Source organism: Giraffa tippelskirchi, chromosome 13, assembly GCF_054371585.1.
Source record: "Giraffa tippelskirchi isolate mGirTip1 chromosome 13, T2T-mGirTip1v1.2.pri, whole genome shotgun sequence".
Lineage (NCBI taxonomy): Eukaryota > Metazoa > Chordata > Mammalia > Artiodactyla > Giraffidae > Giraffa > Giraffa tippelskirchi.
In genome coordinates this window covers 3,450,526-3,466,328 of record NC_137287.1, presented here as the reverse complement: position 1 = coordinate 3,466,328, position 15,803 = coordinate 3,450,526, and the positions used below count along the sequence as shown (strand labels likewise).

At 59.2% G+C, this 15,803-nt stretch overlaps 1 protein-coding gene across 5 annotated transcripts; it reads left to right on the top strand.

Annotated features, from left to right (window-relative positions):
- Positions 1 to 6,676: 6,676 nt before the first annotated feature.
- On the top strand, positions 6,677 to 10,062 carry ACTB (actin beta). Of its 5 annotated transcripts, XM_081552753.1 has the most exons (7): positions 6,677 to 6,760; positions 7,491 to 7,619; positions 7,785 to 8,024; positions 8,467 to 8,556; positions 8,605 to 8,905; positions 8,993 to 9,174; positions 9,306 to 10,062. In XM_081552753.1, the coding sequence occupies exons 2-7, from the start codon at positions 7,497 to 7,499 to the stop codon at positions 9,447 to 9,449; spliced, it is 1,080 nt and encodes a 359-aa protein (XP_081408879.1). In that variant the 5' UTR covers positions 6,677 to 6,760; positions 7,491 to 7,496; the 3' UTR covers positions 9,450 to 10,062. The 5 variants fall into 5 exon arrangements, with proteins under 5 accessions (XP_081408879.1, XP_081408878.1, XP_081408882.1 ...); XM_081552752.1 differs by having other exon boundaries at positions 8,467 to 8,905; XM_081552756.1 differs by having other exon boundaries at positions 6,677 to 6,788; positions 7,449 to 7,619; positions 8,467 to 8,905.
- The last annotated feature ends 5,741 nt before the right edge of the window (positions 10,063 to 15,803 follow it).

Sequence of the window (15,803 nt, the reverse complement as noted above, 5' to 3'; positions counted from 1 at the left end):
GAGAGGCAAGCCACTGCGCACGCGCGGACGAAGACCCTGTTGGAGCCCCCGCCCCTCCCGCAGCCCCCCGGCAGGCCTGGGACGCAGTGCGGGACGTGCGTGGCCTGTCACGCAGCGTGCCCGGTCCGAGGGGCCAGCCACGGCCACCCTGTACCCACTCCGGGCAGGCACAGCTCTGCGATGTAGCGAAGTGAGGTGCCCAAGGCCAAGGCCACCGACACACAAGCAGCTCAGCTGTGTCCCCGGGAGGGGAGGTTGCGGGGCTGGACACATAACTTCCCACCCCCTCCCGCCGCCCCCCGGCCTATGTATCCAAGAACCAGGATGGCCCTGCCCTCCAGGGTCCCCCCGCCTGCAGAGAGGGTGCAACGCGGGGCCGACAGGAGGCCCCTGAGCCAGGCCCCACGAGGGCCCCGGAGGCAGCTGACTGAGAATGGATGAGGGAGGAGGCCGTCATTCCCGCAGGGCTGGGTCCAGCCAGACCCGGGCCGCCAGGCTGGCGTGCGCGTCCCCCGGAAGGGGCAGGCGCCGCGCGGCCCAAGGTTGTTCCTGCTCAGGCTGTTCAGAGCCGTCTTGGCCGAGGGGTGCGGGGCCCTGCACCCGTCCTGGACAGACCAGCCCGGCTCTGCCAGCAGAAAGCTGGGCATCCTCCTTGCCATCCTGCAGGCACACAGAACGCAAAGCCCCAGCCCTCCAGACCTGGGCTCTAGCTTGTACCAAGTGTTGTGTGAAGCTGGGTGAGCCTCTGCCCATCTCTGGGCCTTGGTTTCCCCGTTGGTAAGTAGGCAGGTGATGGCTGGCTGCCAGACTGTCTGTGACAAGCCCCTGAGAGGTCCAGAAAGCCCACCTGGATGGCGCTGTCCGCACTGGGTCTTGCTGACCCTGCTGGGCTCAGAGATGCCAAGTCCCTTTCCAAGGACATCCGGACTGAGCGACGGAACCGAGACCTACTCAACAGAGCGCCTGAAAGTGAATCAGAAAAGGAAAGACCAGGGTCTCCAAAAGACATGGTCTGCTTCTTGGGGCCTCACAGCGGGGGCAGTGGGGGGTGGGGAGGATGCCCACTCTTTCTTGGGGTACCCCACCTGCTCTGGGGCTCCCTTCACTTTGCTTGACTAAGAGGGCATGGTGCACAGCCCCCGGCCCTGGGCACGGAGAGTTTAGTGCTGAGTCCTACCTGGGTCCAGACCGACCCCCAGCCTGGCCGCCACCTAGTCCCAGCTGTGGGCACCCAGTGCTACCGGTCTCCACGGTCAGGTGACTCAGCCCAGATTACTCTGGGGACCTAGGAAGTGGAGGGAGCAGGCCCTCTAGGTCAGGGGGAGCCCTGCTTGCCGCCCCAGAGGCCAACAGAGGCTGCTGTGCCAGGGGAAGCCCCTTCCCCGCCTGACCTGGGATCACACAGAATCAGTCTCATCGGATCCGGACTGACCGTGTCCCCCTCAGCGGACAGTGCAGGCCAGGGAGGGGGCGGTCCCCCCATATCACAGGAAGCTCGGGTTCCTGACCAGCCCAGCTGGCGGCTGAGATTTCTGGCCGAGGAGGGCCCGGTTACCCGCGGTGTGGCCCAGCCGATCAGGTTTCCACCTGGTTGGGCCCCAGGCCTGGGGGAGCCGGCGCCTGCTGAGTAGGGCGCCCCACGCCCCAGCGGGGAGCCGCGCTGCCCACTGGTCACTCTGGGCCTTGGTTTGCCCACCTGGAACACGGGGAACAGCAACTGTCCAGAGGCTCCCGGATGAATGGGGCCCCTTCGAGACTGGCCGTCGGCCTTGGCCCCACGCCAGGCCCCGGAGTCCTGGGTGCCAGGACCTCCCGGTGATGGAGTCTCCACTCTCCCTGATCTCAGTTTGTCCCTCTGCGAAATGGAGAGATTCCAGTTTGGCCGGCAGGGGTGCGGTGAGCTTTCTGTGTGCGCCCAGGCGGGGCTCACCTCTGCTGGCCGCGGGCCCTCGGGGACCCTGCCGGCCGGCCCTGTCCTCCTGTGGACGCCGGGGCCAGGCTGCACCCTGAGGTGGGTGAGCCTGTGGCTCATGAGTCACCTCCGCCCCGCCCACCTGCACTTTCCCAACAGCTCCTGTCCCCCTTCCCGTTCCCCTTTCACTTCCTCGGGCCCCTCTAGCATGGGGGGCATCCCCTCCTACCTCCCCTTCCCCAGCAGAGAACGAGGCCCCCCAGCCAGGGAGGGGCTGAGCCCCCAACACTGACCATGTCACTGAGTGCCCGGGACCTGAGCCCCCACGTCAGGTCACTGACTGCCCCTGGTCCCCTGGAGCCAGAAGCCGCCCCCCCCGCCCCGCCCCTTTCCACAGCCCAGGGTTAGGCGCAGGGGGTCCCTGTGGCTTCATGTCTGTGCCGTTCCCCTGGGCAAGTCTGCCCACACTTTGGGTCCTGAGGCCCAAGGAGCCCCACTTGGCCCTGAACTTGAAGTTGCTGCTGACCCCACCCCACTTGGTTCAATCTGGTCGCCCGGCTTCTCAGGCCGCTGGCTGGAGAACCAGGGGAGCCTGGCCGCGGAGCACTGACTCGGGTGACCAGGGCAGGTCACCAGCCACTCCTGGTGGGCGGACGTGGACCCAGGTCCTCGAAGGCCTCCATACCCGGGGCAGGCGCCTGAGACCGGGATGCCCCGGATCTGCCTGGGACGGCCATCAGACCCCCAGGGGGGCTCCCCGTCTCAGCGCTGCGTCACCTTGGCTTCTCATCTGGAGGACGTGGGCAACTAGCCCTCCCAGCAGAAGGGCCGAGGGATCAGAAGGGGCTCAGCTGCGTGTGTGTAGAGGAGGGAAGCCCATGGAACCTCATGTCCATTTCTGAAAAAATTCAACCAAATAAGCCAGGCTGGGAACTTCCCAGGGGGGTGGCTTTTCTCTGGGTGCCCTGGGGGACAGGAAGAGAGGGTAGTTTTGAAGGATTTTTTAAAACACTCCCAAGAAGGGTCAGGAGTTCCCGGTTCCTCTGGGGCAGGGATCCCCCTTGGGTAGATGAGTGTCAGGGAGACGGGGAGGCCCAGGGCGGGCTGAGGCGCTCAAGGCAGCCTGGTGCCGGCCCCGGGAGAGACTCTGGCTAGAGGCCTGGCCGGGGTGGGGACCAAGGCCTGGCTGACGCCCAAGAGCACAGGGCCCAGCCCAGCCCTCCAGCCTCCAGGCTCCCCTTTGGCTGGCTGGGTACCTCCTCAGAGGGCCTCGCCTCTCTCCTTCCGTCTGGGGCACCAGCACTGCTCGTCTTTTGTGAGATCTGCCTCAGGGATCACACCTGCTTTATTTGGGGTGATGTCTGGGGCTGTTCCTCCCTGGAAACACGCCTGGCTGGTTGGTGCTGGTGTGCGGGATTCAGGAGCAGCGTGATCCAGGAAGCTGGGCGCCTGCCTGTGCTCTTGCTGTGGAATCCTGACTGGGTCACTTCCCCTCTCTTGACCGGGAGAGCTGCTGCTGTTATGGTAGAGGAGGGAGGCAGTCACGGGAGGCTTCCTGGAGGGGGCAGGCAGCCCCCAAGAGCTGGCCCTGAAGGCTGAGGGAAAAAATTCGGCAGGAGACAAGAAGAACCTCAAGCCCAGGCCCTCCCAGGACCTCAGAAATCCAAGGTCCAGAATCACCTCTCGAGACCATCCCGGGAGCAGGTGATGGGGCAGGGAAAGAGCAGGCTTGGGGCCTCAGGACCCACTGTCCTGTGACCAGGGGTTCCGGCTGTTTTCTCTAGACCTCAGGAGATAAACGCGGAGGAGGCGGTTGGGACCCAGGAATTTACACTGTGGAGCAGCCTTTGATCCCGGTCCGTGGGGACATTTTTACCCAGGGAGGGGCAGTGAGTGGCCTCCAGGCCCTACGCCGCCGAGAACCCTTCACACCGGACTCCAGGTTCCCCAAGGGAGTGGTCCTCTGGTATGGGCTGTAAAGGTCCCCTGGCCTGGAGGCCTCTCGGGGAGGGGAACCGCAAGAGGGAAAGAGAAAAAAAAAATAGCACCAGAAACGCAAGTGACATCCCCATTGGCTGAGCCGGCTAAGGGCCCCGGGGGCTGGGTGCCTGCCTGCCCCAGTGACAGCTCAGAAAACTCCCTGCAAGGGCAAAGTTCCCGCGAGCGAGCGAAGAACCTGCTCACTTCCTCTCCTGCGGGCCTCCTCCCTCTTCCTCCGGCCACTCCACTTCCTCTTTCCCTCCTGCTGCCTTTCTCTCTTCAGCTCTTCCCCGCCCCCTAGGCTGGCAACCCAGCCACCCCCCCAACCCTCCATCTTCCCAGGGTCCTTTTTCAAGGCCGAGGACACCCCACGGAGGTCACTAATGCACTGAGACCAGAGCCCTGGTGGTGGTGGGGGGCGGTTTTGGTGGGAGGAGGTGGACGCAGGACAGAGACCTAGAAGGACTCGCATCTGGTCAGCGAGGCCCGCCCTGTGAAGTGGTCTTTTGTGGAAGGGAGGTGTTTGCTGCAGATCCCAAAGGACTCCCTCAAGGGAGGGGCCTTCTGGGATGGGCCTTGAAGGATGCATAGGAGACCACCAGGCTGCTGCAGGCAGAGGCAGCCAGGAGTCCTCCAGCCCATGGTGGGTGGGTGAGGCCCCCTCGCTTGAGAAGAGGCGAGATGGTGGCCCAGGCCCTGCATCCCAGGGACTGACCTCCATCTCCAGCCCATAGAGCTGCTGGGAGCCCCCTGAGTCTCTCACGCATTGCCCCACGGCCCCGATTCCAGTCTGTCCGGCACCCCACCTGGCTCAGTGAACAGCCAGAAGCAGCCCTCGTCAACTGGCAGCAAAGAGGCTTCAACCCCATACTTCCCTGATCCCCACCACAGCTCCTGAATCACAGGGCTGGCAGGTCCCAGGGTGGCTGGCCAGATGCCCGTGACTGAGAGACACAAGGCCAGGGACAGGGCAATCTGGCCCCTGGGAGGCAGGGAGTGGACGGATTGGAAACATTCACCCAGGCCTGGGGTGGTGCTGGGGGAGCTGTCGAGAGCGGTTCCCTGGGAATGCCAGCCTGCGGCTCTGAGCCCCGGGGCTCTGCTGCGCGCTGAGAGCCGGTCACTCTTCCTACCTGTTTGTGGCCTCGGCAACCTTCAAAGGCCCTGCCACCAGCCTCCTGCAGTGGGCTGGACCAAGCTGCCTCTTCCCTGGCCAGATTCCACATCCATATATGGACTAATCTTTTGCTGGTTTCAACACACGCTCAGTGAGCACCTACTATGTGTAGCAAAGCCCTAGGCAGGCCTGGGGTGCCTGCAGACAGACCACTGGCGACAGGCAGGGCCCCCATCCGGACCACCCTTTCCTCTGTGTGAGAATTCAGCTTGTCACCACCTCTGAGAAGCTGCGTGTTCCCCCAGGCTGGGCCAGCTGCCCCTCTGGGATTCTACGGCCTCTTGGGTGTCTCTTTGCCAAACACTGACCACTGCTGTCCACCCTCTGTGGGGAGGGGGCAAGCTCTTCCTGCTAGACTGGCAGGGCTCAGATCAGGGAACCACCCAGAACACTGCGGGGGTACCCAGGTCTGGCCCAGTGTTTGTGGGGGGAGGCCCAGGGCAGGAGCAGGTGTGCTGGGTCTTGGCTGAGGGCAGCTGGACTTCAAGGACTGTCACTGCCGCCCCACCTCCCTCACCCTCACCCCTCGCTGGCACGTTGAGTGTCCTTCCCCAGTGCTTGGTGGCCTCCAGATGGTCCAGGGCAATTCAGCTGCACGTGACAGGCAGGCGATGGATGGCTGGGCCCGGGCCCCAGGGCTGCGCTGAATGGCCCGGCCTGCCTGCACCTAGTAAAGCTTGGCAGCTGCCTGGGTTAACGGCCCAGGCTTGGCCTTGGCTGGGTGTGACCAGGCAGTTCTCAGAGGCAGCCCAGCTCCATGGAAACGGCTCCTCCGTTCTACAGATCCCATCTCTGTCCAGTCCTGCAGCAGGGGAGGCTTGGCCAGCTGCTGGCCCCTGGGTGGGTGGTGGTGGTGGGGGGAAGGCCTGCCCTGTCCCTGGGGACCATGGTCCTGAAGCCCCTGTTAAATGGCCACAAGCCCCCTGAGTCCCCGGTGTCAACACAGCTCTCAGCCCCAGGTCTGAGTAATAATGGCCCCCTTAGCACACTGAGAACACCCACTTAGCAAGCGGAGCACCCCCAGTCAGAGGCCCTTCTGTAACCCAGGCTTTCTGGACAGTTGAGCTAATGTTGGCAAGGGTGGGGGGCTCTCTGTCCACCTCCTCCCCCCACATCTGTTCCCTAAGCATGCACCCACAGTGACCAGGGACTCTGGCATCCGTGCTGACCCTTGCCCACTGGGGCGCTCACTGCCCTGGGGGCCATCCACACCCGGAGGGGCCTGAGGTTGGGGGGGTGGGGTCCCGCAGAGACAGAGGCAGGCCGGGTGCTGGCCTGGCCACGCGGGACCGGACCCGGGGCAACTGCTCGGCGGGACGGCGGCCCGGGGGTCGCACCCCCTGCCCATGGGCCGCCCAGCACCCCAGGGCGGCCAACGCCAAAACTCTCCCTCGTCTTCCTCAATCTCGCTCTCGCTCTCTCCCAGTCCATCTTTTTTTTTTTTTGCAAAAGGAGGGGGGGGTAAAAAAAAAATGCTGCACTGTGCGGCGAGGCCGGTGAGTGAGCGGCGCGGGGCCAATCAGCGCCCGCCGTTTCGAAAGTTGCCTTTTATGGCTCGAGCGGCCGCGGCGGCGCCCTTATATAACCCGGCGGCGCGAGGCGCAGCCACCGCCGAGACCGCGTCCGCCCCGCCAGTACAGGCTTCTCGCCTTCGCCGCTCCGCCTTCGCCGCCGGTCGACACCGCAACCAGGTAAGGGACCCCCTGCGCCGGCCAGGACGCTGCTGCGCCGGGGGGTCGGCGCCTCCTCCGGGCAGGCGGGTCCCCCGGCCCGCGTGGACGGCCGGCGGGCTGCAGAGAGCGGCCTCCTGCGCTCCTCCCGCTCGGGGCCGGAGCTGAGCTCGCGGCGCGCTCCATCGCGGGTGGGGACGCCCTGGATCTGTGTCTGCGAGCGGGCGGCTTTGCTCCTCCAGGGCGAATCCGGGGCGGCGGCAGCGGCGGCGGGAAGGGAGGGTGGGCGAGGCGGCACGGCCCGGCGGAGTGGGGGCTGGGGGGGCGCCCGTGCGCGTGCGTGTGCGCGCTGGGCTCGGGAAGCGAGGGCGGGGCGGCCGGCCGGAAGGGGTGGGGCTGCCGCCGCGCGAGAGCGCCTGCGCGCACTTCCTTGCCGCGCCGCCGGCCGCCTGGCGGGCGTGGCCGCCGCCGCGCGCCGGCCGGGTGGCTCTGGCAGGGCGGGGCGGGGCTGGCGGCCGGTGGGGAGGGGGCGGAGGCCTGGCTTCCTGCCGCGCGTCGCGGGGGCCGCCTCCAACCCGCGTTTGCCTTTTATGGTAATAACGCGCCCGTCCTGCTTCCTTTGTCCCTAATCTGGGCGCGCGTGCGCCGGCGCCCCCTTGCGGCTCGAAGGCGCGCTGCGCCGGAAGTGGGTAGGGCGGGGGCGGCCGAGCCCAACCCCCAACCCCGGCTCACCGCCCGGTTGTCCCCACAGTTCGCCATGGATGATGATATTGCTGCGCTCGTGGTCGACAACGGCTCCGGCATGTGCAAGGCCGGTTTCGCGGGCGACGATGCTCCCCGGGCCGTCTTCCCCTCCATCGTGGGTCGCCCCCGGCACCAGGTATGGCGCCAGCCTGAGGGTCTGGCTTGGTGGGTTGGCCCTGCGCTCTTCGGACCTGGCGGGGAGGAGGGTGGGGGGAGGCCTTTTTGGCTTTCTGGGTCGGGGCGGGTGGTCAGTGGGACTTGGCTGGAGCTGAAGGCGCCTCCTCGCCTCCTCTCTCCGCAGGGCGTGATGGTGGGCATGGGCCAGAAGGATTCCTACGTGGGTGATGAGGCCCAGAGCAAGAGAGGCATCCTGACCCTCAAGTATCCCATCGAGCACGGTATCGTCACCAACTGGGATGACATGGAGAAGATCTGGCACCACACCTTCTACAACGAGCTACGTGTGGCCCCCGAGGAGCACCCCGTGCTGCTGACCGAGGCCCCCCTGAACCCCAAGGCCAACCGTGAGAAGATGACCCAGGTCAGTGGGCAGCCCGGCCTCGCCTCACCCCCCCTTTCTTGCCCTTCTTTGCCATGCCCTTTCTCACTTATTCTCTCTTCTGCCATTTTCCTAGGACTTTCTTCTCTGAGCTGAGTCTCCTTTGGAACTCTGCAGGTTCTATTTGCTTTTCCCCAGATGGAATCTTTTTCTGGTGTTTGCCTTTCTGACTAGGTGTTGAAAGCATAAAGTGCTGTGGGTGTAGGTACTAACCCTGGCTCGTGTGACAAAAGCCAACGAGGCTGCTGCCAAGCGGCCTTGGAGTGTGTATTCAGTAGGTGCACATTACGTTCTGAAGTGAATCCCCGTCCTGGGATCCCCAGCACACTTAGCCGTGTTCCTTGCACTCTTCTGCATGTCCCCAGTCTGGCCTGACTGCCCTCTGTGGCGTCCCAAGTATGACGTGGTCCATCTCTCCCTACAGATCATGTTCGAGACCTTCAACACCCCCGCCATGTACGTGGCCATCCAGGCTGTGCTATCGCTGTACGCCTCTGGCCGCACCACCGGCATCGTGATGGACTCCGGTGACGGGGTCACCCACACGGTGCCCATCTACGAGGGGTACGCCCTCCCCCATGCCATCCTGCGTCTGGACCTGGCTGGCCGGGACCTGACGGACTACCTCATGAAGATCCTCACGGAGCGTGGCTACAGCTTCACCACCACGGCCGAGCGGGAAATCGTCCGTGATATCAAGGAAAAGCTCTGCTACGTCGCCCTGGACTTCGAGCAGGAGATGGCCACCGCGGCCTCCAGCTCCTCCCTGGAGAAGAGCTACGAGCTGCCAGATGGGCAGGTCATCACCATTGGCAATGAGCGGTTCCGCTGCCCTGAGGCTCTCTTCCAGCCTTCCTTCCTGGGTGAGTGGGAAGGCCCCCGTGCCCGCCCCACACGAAGGTCACCCTGGGGCCACACTGGAGCCTAAGCCTTCCCTTCTCTCTCCCCAGGCATGGAATCCTGCGGCATTCACGAAACTACCTTCAATTCCATCATGAAGTGTGACGTTGACATCCGCAAGGACCTCTACGCCAACACGGTGCTGTCTGGTGGGACCACCATGTACCCTGGCATCGCGGACAGGATGCAGAAAGAGATCACTGCCCTGGCACCCAGCACGATGAAGATCAAGGTGAGCGGCCAGCCTGAGCTGGATGGGGTGCAGATGGGTGTGGTGGTGGTCAAGGCAGCCGCCTTGCTCAGGGTCCCTTGTGAACCAGGGAGGTGATGGCCAGAGCCCTCACTGTTCCTTTCTCTCTCCAGATCATCGCGCCCCCTGAGCGCAAGTACTCCGTGTGGATTGGCGGCTCCATCCTGGCCTCGCTGTCCACCTTCCAGCAGATGTGGATCAGCAAGCAGGAGTACGACGAGTCCGGCCCCTCCATCGTCCACCGCAAATGCTTCTAGGCGGACTGTTAGTTGCGTTACACCCTTTTTCTTGACAAAACCTAACCTGCGCAGAAAACGAGATGAGATTGGCATGGCTTTATTTGGTTTTTTTTTGTCTTTTTTGATTTTTTTTTTTTTTGGCGCTTGACTCAGGATTTAAAAACTGGAACGGTGAAGGTGACAGCAGTCGGTTGGATCGAGCATCCCCAAAGTTCTACAATGTGGCCGAGGACTTTGATTGTACATTGTTTTTTTTTTTTTTTAAATAGTCATTCCAAATATTGTGAGATGCATTGTTACAGGAAGTCCTTTGCCTTCCCAAAAGCCACCCCGCTTCTCCCTAAGGAGAAGGGGCCAGTCCTCGCCCGAGTCCACACAGGGGAGGTGATAGCATTGCTTTTGTGTAAATTATGTACTTCCAAAAAAATTTTGGTCTTAATCTTCGCCTTAATACTTGTTCTTTTTGTTTGTTTTATTTTGAATGGTCAGCCATCATGGCCCCCTTTTTTTGTCCCCCAACTTGAGATGTATGAAGGCTTTTGGTCCCCCTGGGAGCGGTTGAGGTGCGGAGGCAGCCAGGGCTTTCCTGTACACTGACTTGAGACCAGTTCAATAAAGTGCACACCTTAAACACGTGGCTCATGGTTGGTTGGTGTTGGGGGTTGGGGACAATGGGGGGCCATTGGGGGCTTCTCTGAGACACCTCTTTCTCTGGGGGTTCTTGGGGGGTCATATGGGAGGAGTTAAGGATTCTCCCCTCTCATGTTTGAGATAAATTCTCTGGCCTGGCCCTGGTATCTCCATTTCTCACTGGTTCTGATACTGAGATGCTTGAAGAGTTTGGAGCCAAAGACTTGGGGATCTTTATACCCACTTCCTGCAATTGGGTGGGGACCTTTGTGACTTTCTATCTTGTTGGAATGGGGGCGGGGCCTCCAAAGTCAGAGACTTGGGCCTCACCCTCAGAGCCTGAGGCTGAGTTCAACGGCAACACCTGCCCATTCACCTGGAGTGCCCCCCACAGGAGGGTCTTCCTATGTGTCTGCAGATCACCTGCCCCAACCCGGGGGTGAGGGCCTGTGGGGTTGGCAGATGGCTCTGGCGGGGCTTGGCCGAGGTCTGGATTCAGCCTTTGGGACTGGAAGATTCCCAATTTCCAGTGCAGGTTGCCCCAGTTCTCCCAAGACCCTGTGTGGGGCCACAGCCCACCTCCCAGCTCCTGATTCCCCACTCCTGGAGAGTGGGGTCTGCCTGGCGCCTCAGGTCAGTCTGGGGCTCTTATCCTGGCTGGCCTCCTCTTGGCTAGAAGCTGCAATTGACAGTTCAAACCCTCAGGAATGTACTTTTGCCCAGCATCTTGAGGGGGTGTGGTCAACTTCAGGTCTGGAGGGACAGGAGAAATGTGAGTGCAAGGTGGTTATCTTTGTGCTGGGAAGGGGACTGTTTGACCTGATAGCTTCCAAAACCAAACAGGAGCCCACAGTCCTGGGCTCGCCTGTTCTCCAGGGTGTCCCAGACCGCCTCTCTCACCTGGCCCAGAGGAAGAGCAGGGCGCCAAGGACAGAAGCTCAGAAAGCGGGGGCTGCGAAGGGAAGTCCCGGGTTGGGTCAGTTCTAGTTAGTGCTTCAGGTCTAATTCTGGGGTGGTGGTGAGTCCTGGACTCTGGGAGTTACAAGTTAAGTTTCCACCTTGGACTGCTTATTCATTCCTCGTGTAAGAGTTGGGCGCCTACTGTATGTTGATGCCTTGGACCCGGCCCTGGAGGAGCTGTCAGTCTGGAAATTCCTCTCTTACCCTCCCTCCTTTCCTTCCTACCTCCCTTCCTTCCTCCTTCCAAGCACTATTTGTGCCCCAGAATGGGCTGTGGTGGAGAAGAAACCAGCTGTGTTTCCTACCCTCATGAGGCGCCCTGTTCACAGGGGAAGATAGAATAAATAGGAACGTACCATGCCCAGCGGCGATGAGAAGAAAGAAGGGCAGAGGCTGCGGGTGATGAAGACCGTAGGGTCAGTCAGGGAAGATGGGGGCCATTCACGTCCATATATCCAAGCTCACCAAAGCTGGAAAAAAAAAAAAAAAAATACAGGTAACGAGAAAAAGCAGCAGTCATCATTTTGCCTTTTCCCAGCAACAAATAAAGTAATAAAGGACCATAAACCTGGTTGATGGAGGGTGGGAGTAGCCATAGTTCTTGAGTAGAAGGTTTCTTCAGATGGCTTCTTGTAGGAGGGGTGTGTGAGCTGGCCAGGAGTCACCTGGGGAGGTGGAGTGTGGGCAGTGGCCCTGACTGAGTGAGGATGGACTCCCGGGGATGAATGGGAGGGTGGTTGGGGCCATGTGTCTTTTCTATGTGGCCCTGGAGAATCGTGTTACTGCCTACATGCCCATCTGAGAAACGGGAACGTCAGTAACAGCAGGAAGGGTGCTTGTGAGCAGTTGCCCCCTCAGTCTTTTCCTTTGAAAGGAGACACACGTTTGACCTTGCAGATGCCGCCCCTTCCTCCAGGGCCCACTGCTGGGCTGATCATCTGGGTGAAGCCAGAGGGTGCTGATTGCCTCCCAACCTTCCTCCTACACCCATTCTACAAATTAGAAAACTGAGTCTCAGCAAGGCCAGGTACACCGGCCCCAGATCACCCATCTTATGAGTGAGGATGCTGGAACTTGACCCTGACACCTGGGAAGCCTGAGAGGTCAACAGGCCAGACAAGGCAAGGTTCAGCCCCCAAACGGCTGTCGTCTTGTACAGACCTTGGGCTTCTCCGCTCTGACCCTGGAGTCTCTTCCCTGCTTTCCCAGGTGGCTGGCTCCCCCGTGAGGCCACTCTGAACACCGGAGCTTCACCTTCTTAAGGAACCAAAACCATCCCTTGCCTCCCAGAACGTCCCTTCTCTCAGAAGCACCCTCTGCCTGGAGGGAACTGCACCCCTACAGGTGCCCTGAGGGGAGGGGAGTCTTGGCAAGTGCAGGGGCTCAGAACCTCAGGTCACTGCCTTCATCCTGATGTGTCTTCCTGGAGCCCAGCGGTGAGGGAGGCTCACATGCTCCTGGGGACACTGTTGGAGGCCAGTCATCTTCCTCGGGGGGAACTGAGGCCGTGGGGCAGCCCTAGGGGGCCAGTGGCAGGTGGTTTGAGTCACCCAAGGGACTCAGGGACTGGGATCATTTAGAGCCCCTGCTGGTGGCTGACGCCTTCATTCACTCCTTCGCCTTATTCATCATCCAACTTGTATTTCGAGCACTGACACAGTTCTGGAGGAAGGGGTGTTCAGCAGCGATATCCTGACATTGTCCCTGCCCTTATAGGGCTTCCAGTCTTGCCTCACTGTCCCTGAGGGGGCCTCAAGCCACAGGTGGCTATTTACATTTAAACAAATTACAACTGTGGGCTTTCCTGGTGGCTCAGTGGTAAACAATCTGCCTGATGCAGGAGATGTGGGTTTGATCCCTGCTCCAGGAAGATCCCCTGGAGAAGGAAATGGTAACCCACTGCAGTATTGTTACCTGGAGAATCCCATGGACAGGAAAGCCTGGTGTGCTGCAGTCCATGGGGTGGCAAAGAGTTGGACATGACTTAGAGACTGAACAACAACAAAATTACAATCAAGAATTCAGTTTATCAGTTGCACAAGTGACAGTTCAAGTGTCCACTGGACAGCACAGCTATGGACCGTTCTCATCCTTACAGAAAATTCTAGTGGAAGGCACTGGGCTAGTAGGAGGAGAGGTGTGGACTAAACACTCATACTGATGGTTCTTTAACTATCCACTGGGATAAATGCCTGTAAGGAATACTTGGAAGGGTAGTGACGGAGGAGAACAGGACTGCTTTCCGCGGAAAGGATGTTGGGAGGATAATGAAAGAGAGCCAGAGTTGGGGTGAAAGCCGCCCAACAGAGGGGCCGGCACAAGCAGAGACAGAGGGAGGGTCTTCAGGAGTGAGAAGGTCAGATATACATATTTCAGACATAATAACTTTAATTTTTAGAGCAGTTTTAGGTTCACAGGAAAACTGAGCAGAAGCCATTTCCCATATACCCCCTGCTTGCATAGCCTCCACCATCAACATCCCCAGCAGGTCTGCTCCTTTATTACCACTGATGAACCTACACTGACACATCACCTCACCCACACTTTACATCTGGGTTCACTCTCGGTGTTTACCTGGTATGGGTTTGGAGAGACGTCCACCATTACAGTTTCATACAGAGTAGTTTCCTGCCCTAAAAATCCTCTGTGCTCGGCCTATTTTTCCCTCTTCTGGTTCCCCTAACTCCTGGCAATTCTTGATCTTTTTATTGTCTCCGTAACTTCTGCCTTTTCCAGGATGTCATGTCGTTGGAATCATACAGTATGTAGCCTTTTCAGATTGGCTTCTTTCACTCAGTAATATGCTCTTAAGTTTCCTCCATGTCTTTTCACAGCTTAATAGCTCATTTCGTTCTTTTTTTTTTCAGATTTTTTTAATGTGTATACACTGCTTTGTTTATTGTTGGCTGCACTGGGTGTCCATTGCAGCACGTGGGCTTTCTCTAGTTCCAGACAGCGGGGGCTCCTCTCTAGTTGTATGCATAGGCGTCTCATGGTGGTGACTCCTCTGTTGCTGAGCTCATGGGCATCAGTAGTTGCGGCTCCAGGGATCTAGAGCATAGGCCCAGTAGCTGTGGCGCTTGGGCTGAGTTGCTCCACAGCACGTGGAATCTTTCTGGACCAGGGATCAAATCCATGTCCCCTGCATTGGCAGGCAGATTCTTATCCATTGGGCCACAAGAGAAATCCCAATAGCTCATTTCCTTTCAGTGTTGAATAATATTCCATGGTTTCGATGGACTGTGTTCATTTATCCGTTCACCTACACTTCTCGGTGGATGCTATTGAGGGAAGTGTCACCCAAACCCAGAAAGGCCTGTGACAGCACAGGAGCAGTGAGGCGTTGGAGCCGGCCCCTCTCCCGGCCTCTAAAACCCCGCACTCAGTGATTTCCAACTCAAGTTTTTCTTGGAATCGGGGATGCCAGGACACATGGAGGGCCTTCCTCACTAGGAGGAGAAAGAATCACGATGGTTCCAGCTTATACGTATTGAATGGCTCCTCTCTGCCAGACACGTACTTGCATAATCGCATTTAATTCATCACTGATTTGACAATGTTGATTGAGGGCCTGCTGCTGCCCTGCCCTGGGCAGCGGTGCAGAGCAGATAAACACACCCCCACAGCGAGAAACAGACCCAATTCTGGCTTGAGAGGGAAGAAGAGGCAGGGGTGTGGCGGTCAGGAGGGTCTGGGCCTCTGTGAAACTCCCCCACACTCCTGCCTGAGTCAGAGTTGAGCTCTACTATGGAGGCTTCCACAGTTAAACAATGGGGACTCCATTAACACGTGTGTCTGGAGTGGTACCTAAAGGCTGACCAAACCCTGAGCTCTCTGAGGCCTGTCCCCGCGGAGGTCTGTCCTCAGAGCGCTCTCGATACTAACTGGATACTAACTGGCTCAGCCTGGTGAGGTGGGAGGGAAATGACCCCTAGAGAGGGTTTGATATGAAACTTGATGTACTGGGTTGAATAGTGTCTCCGAAGGTTCAGGTTCACCTGGAATCACAGAATGTGACCTTATTTGGAAACAAGGTCTCAGCAAATGTCATTAGTTAAGATGAAGTCATGCTGGCCTAAGGTGGATCTTAACTCCAGCATGACTGGCGTCTTTGTAAGAGGAGAGGGGATTCCCTGGCAGTCCAGTGCTTAGGACTGGGCACTTTCACTTCTGAGGGTGCAGGTTCAATCCCTGATCAGGGAAGTTAAGATCCCACAAAAAAAAAAAAAAATGGAGATACACACACCCACAACAGGCAAAGAGGGAAGATGTCCCCAGAGGCAGAACTTGGAATATGTGGCTACGGGCCAAGGAACTCCAAGAATTGCTGGTGTGTGTGTGCTAAGTCGTTTCAGTTATGTCTGACTCTTTGGGACCCTGTGGACTGTAGCTCGCCAGGCTCCTCTGTCCATGGAATTCTCCAGGCAAGAATAGTGGAGTGAGTTGCCTTGCCCTCCCCCAGGGGGGATCTTCTGGATCCAGGGATTGAACCTGCATCTTTTGCAGCTCCTGAATTACAGGCAGATTCTTTACTGCTGAGCCATCCAGGAAGCCCAAGGATTGCTGGCAACTCTCCACAACATAAAAAGAATCAAGGAAGAATTCTTCCCTTGAGCCTTTGGAAGGAGCATGGTCCAGTCAATGTTTTCATTTCTGACTTCTAGCCTGTAGAAGTGTAAGAAAATTAATTTCTGTTGTTTACTCAGCTGGCTGTAGTCTGATACCCTCCTCCCAAGAAACACACTTGCTTAGAGTCACCCAGGAGGAAGTCGGAACAAGCAT

What these genes read in the sequence shown, in the direction of transcription:
- ACTB (XM_081552752.1), top strand. Translation starts at nt 7,497, where the DNA reads ATGGATGATGATATTGCTGCGCTCGTGGTCGACAACGGCTCCGGCATG. An exon ending in TGGGTCGCCCCCGGCACCAG is followed by an intron (nt 7,620 to 7,784) that starts GTATGGCGCCAG and finishes CTCTCTCCGCAG; the next exon opens with GGCGTGATGGTGGGCATGGG. An exon ending in CTTCCAGCCTTCCTTCCTGG is followed by an intron (nt 8,906 to 8,992) that starts GTGAGTGGGAAG and finishes CTCTCTCCCCAG; the next exon opens with GCATGGAATCCTGCGGCATT.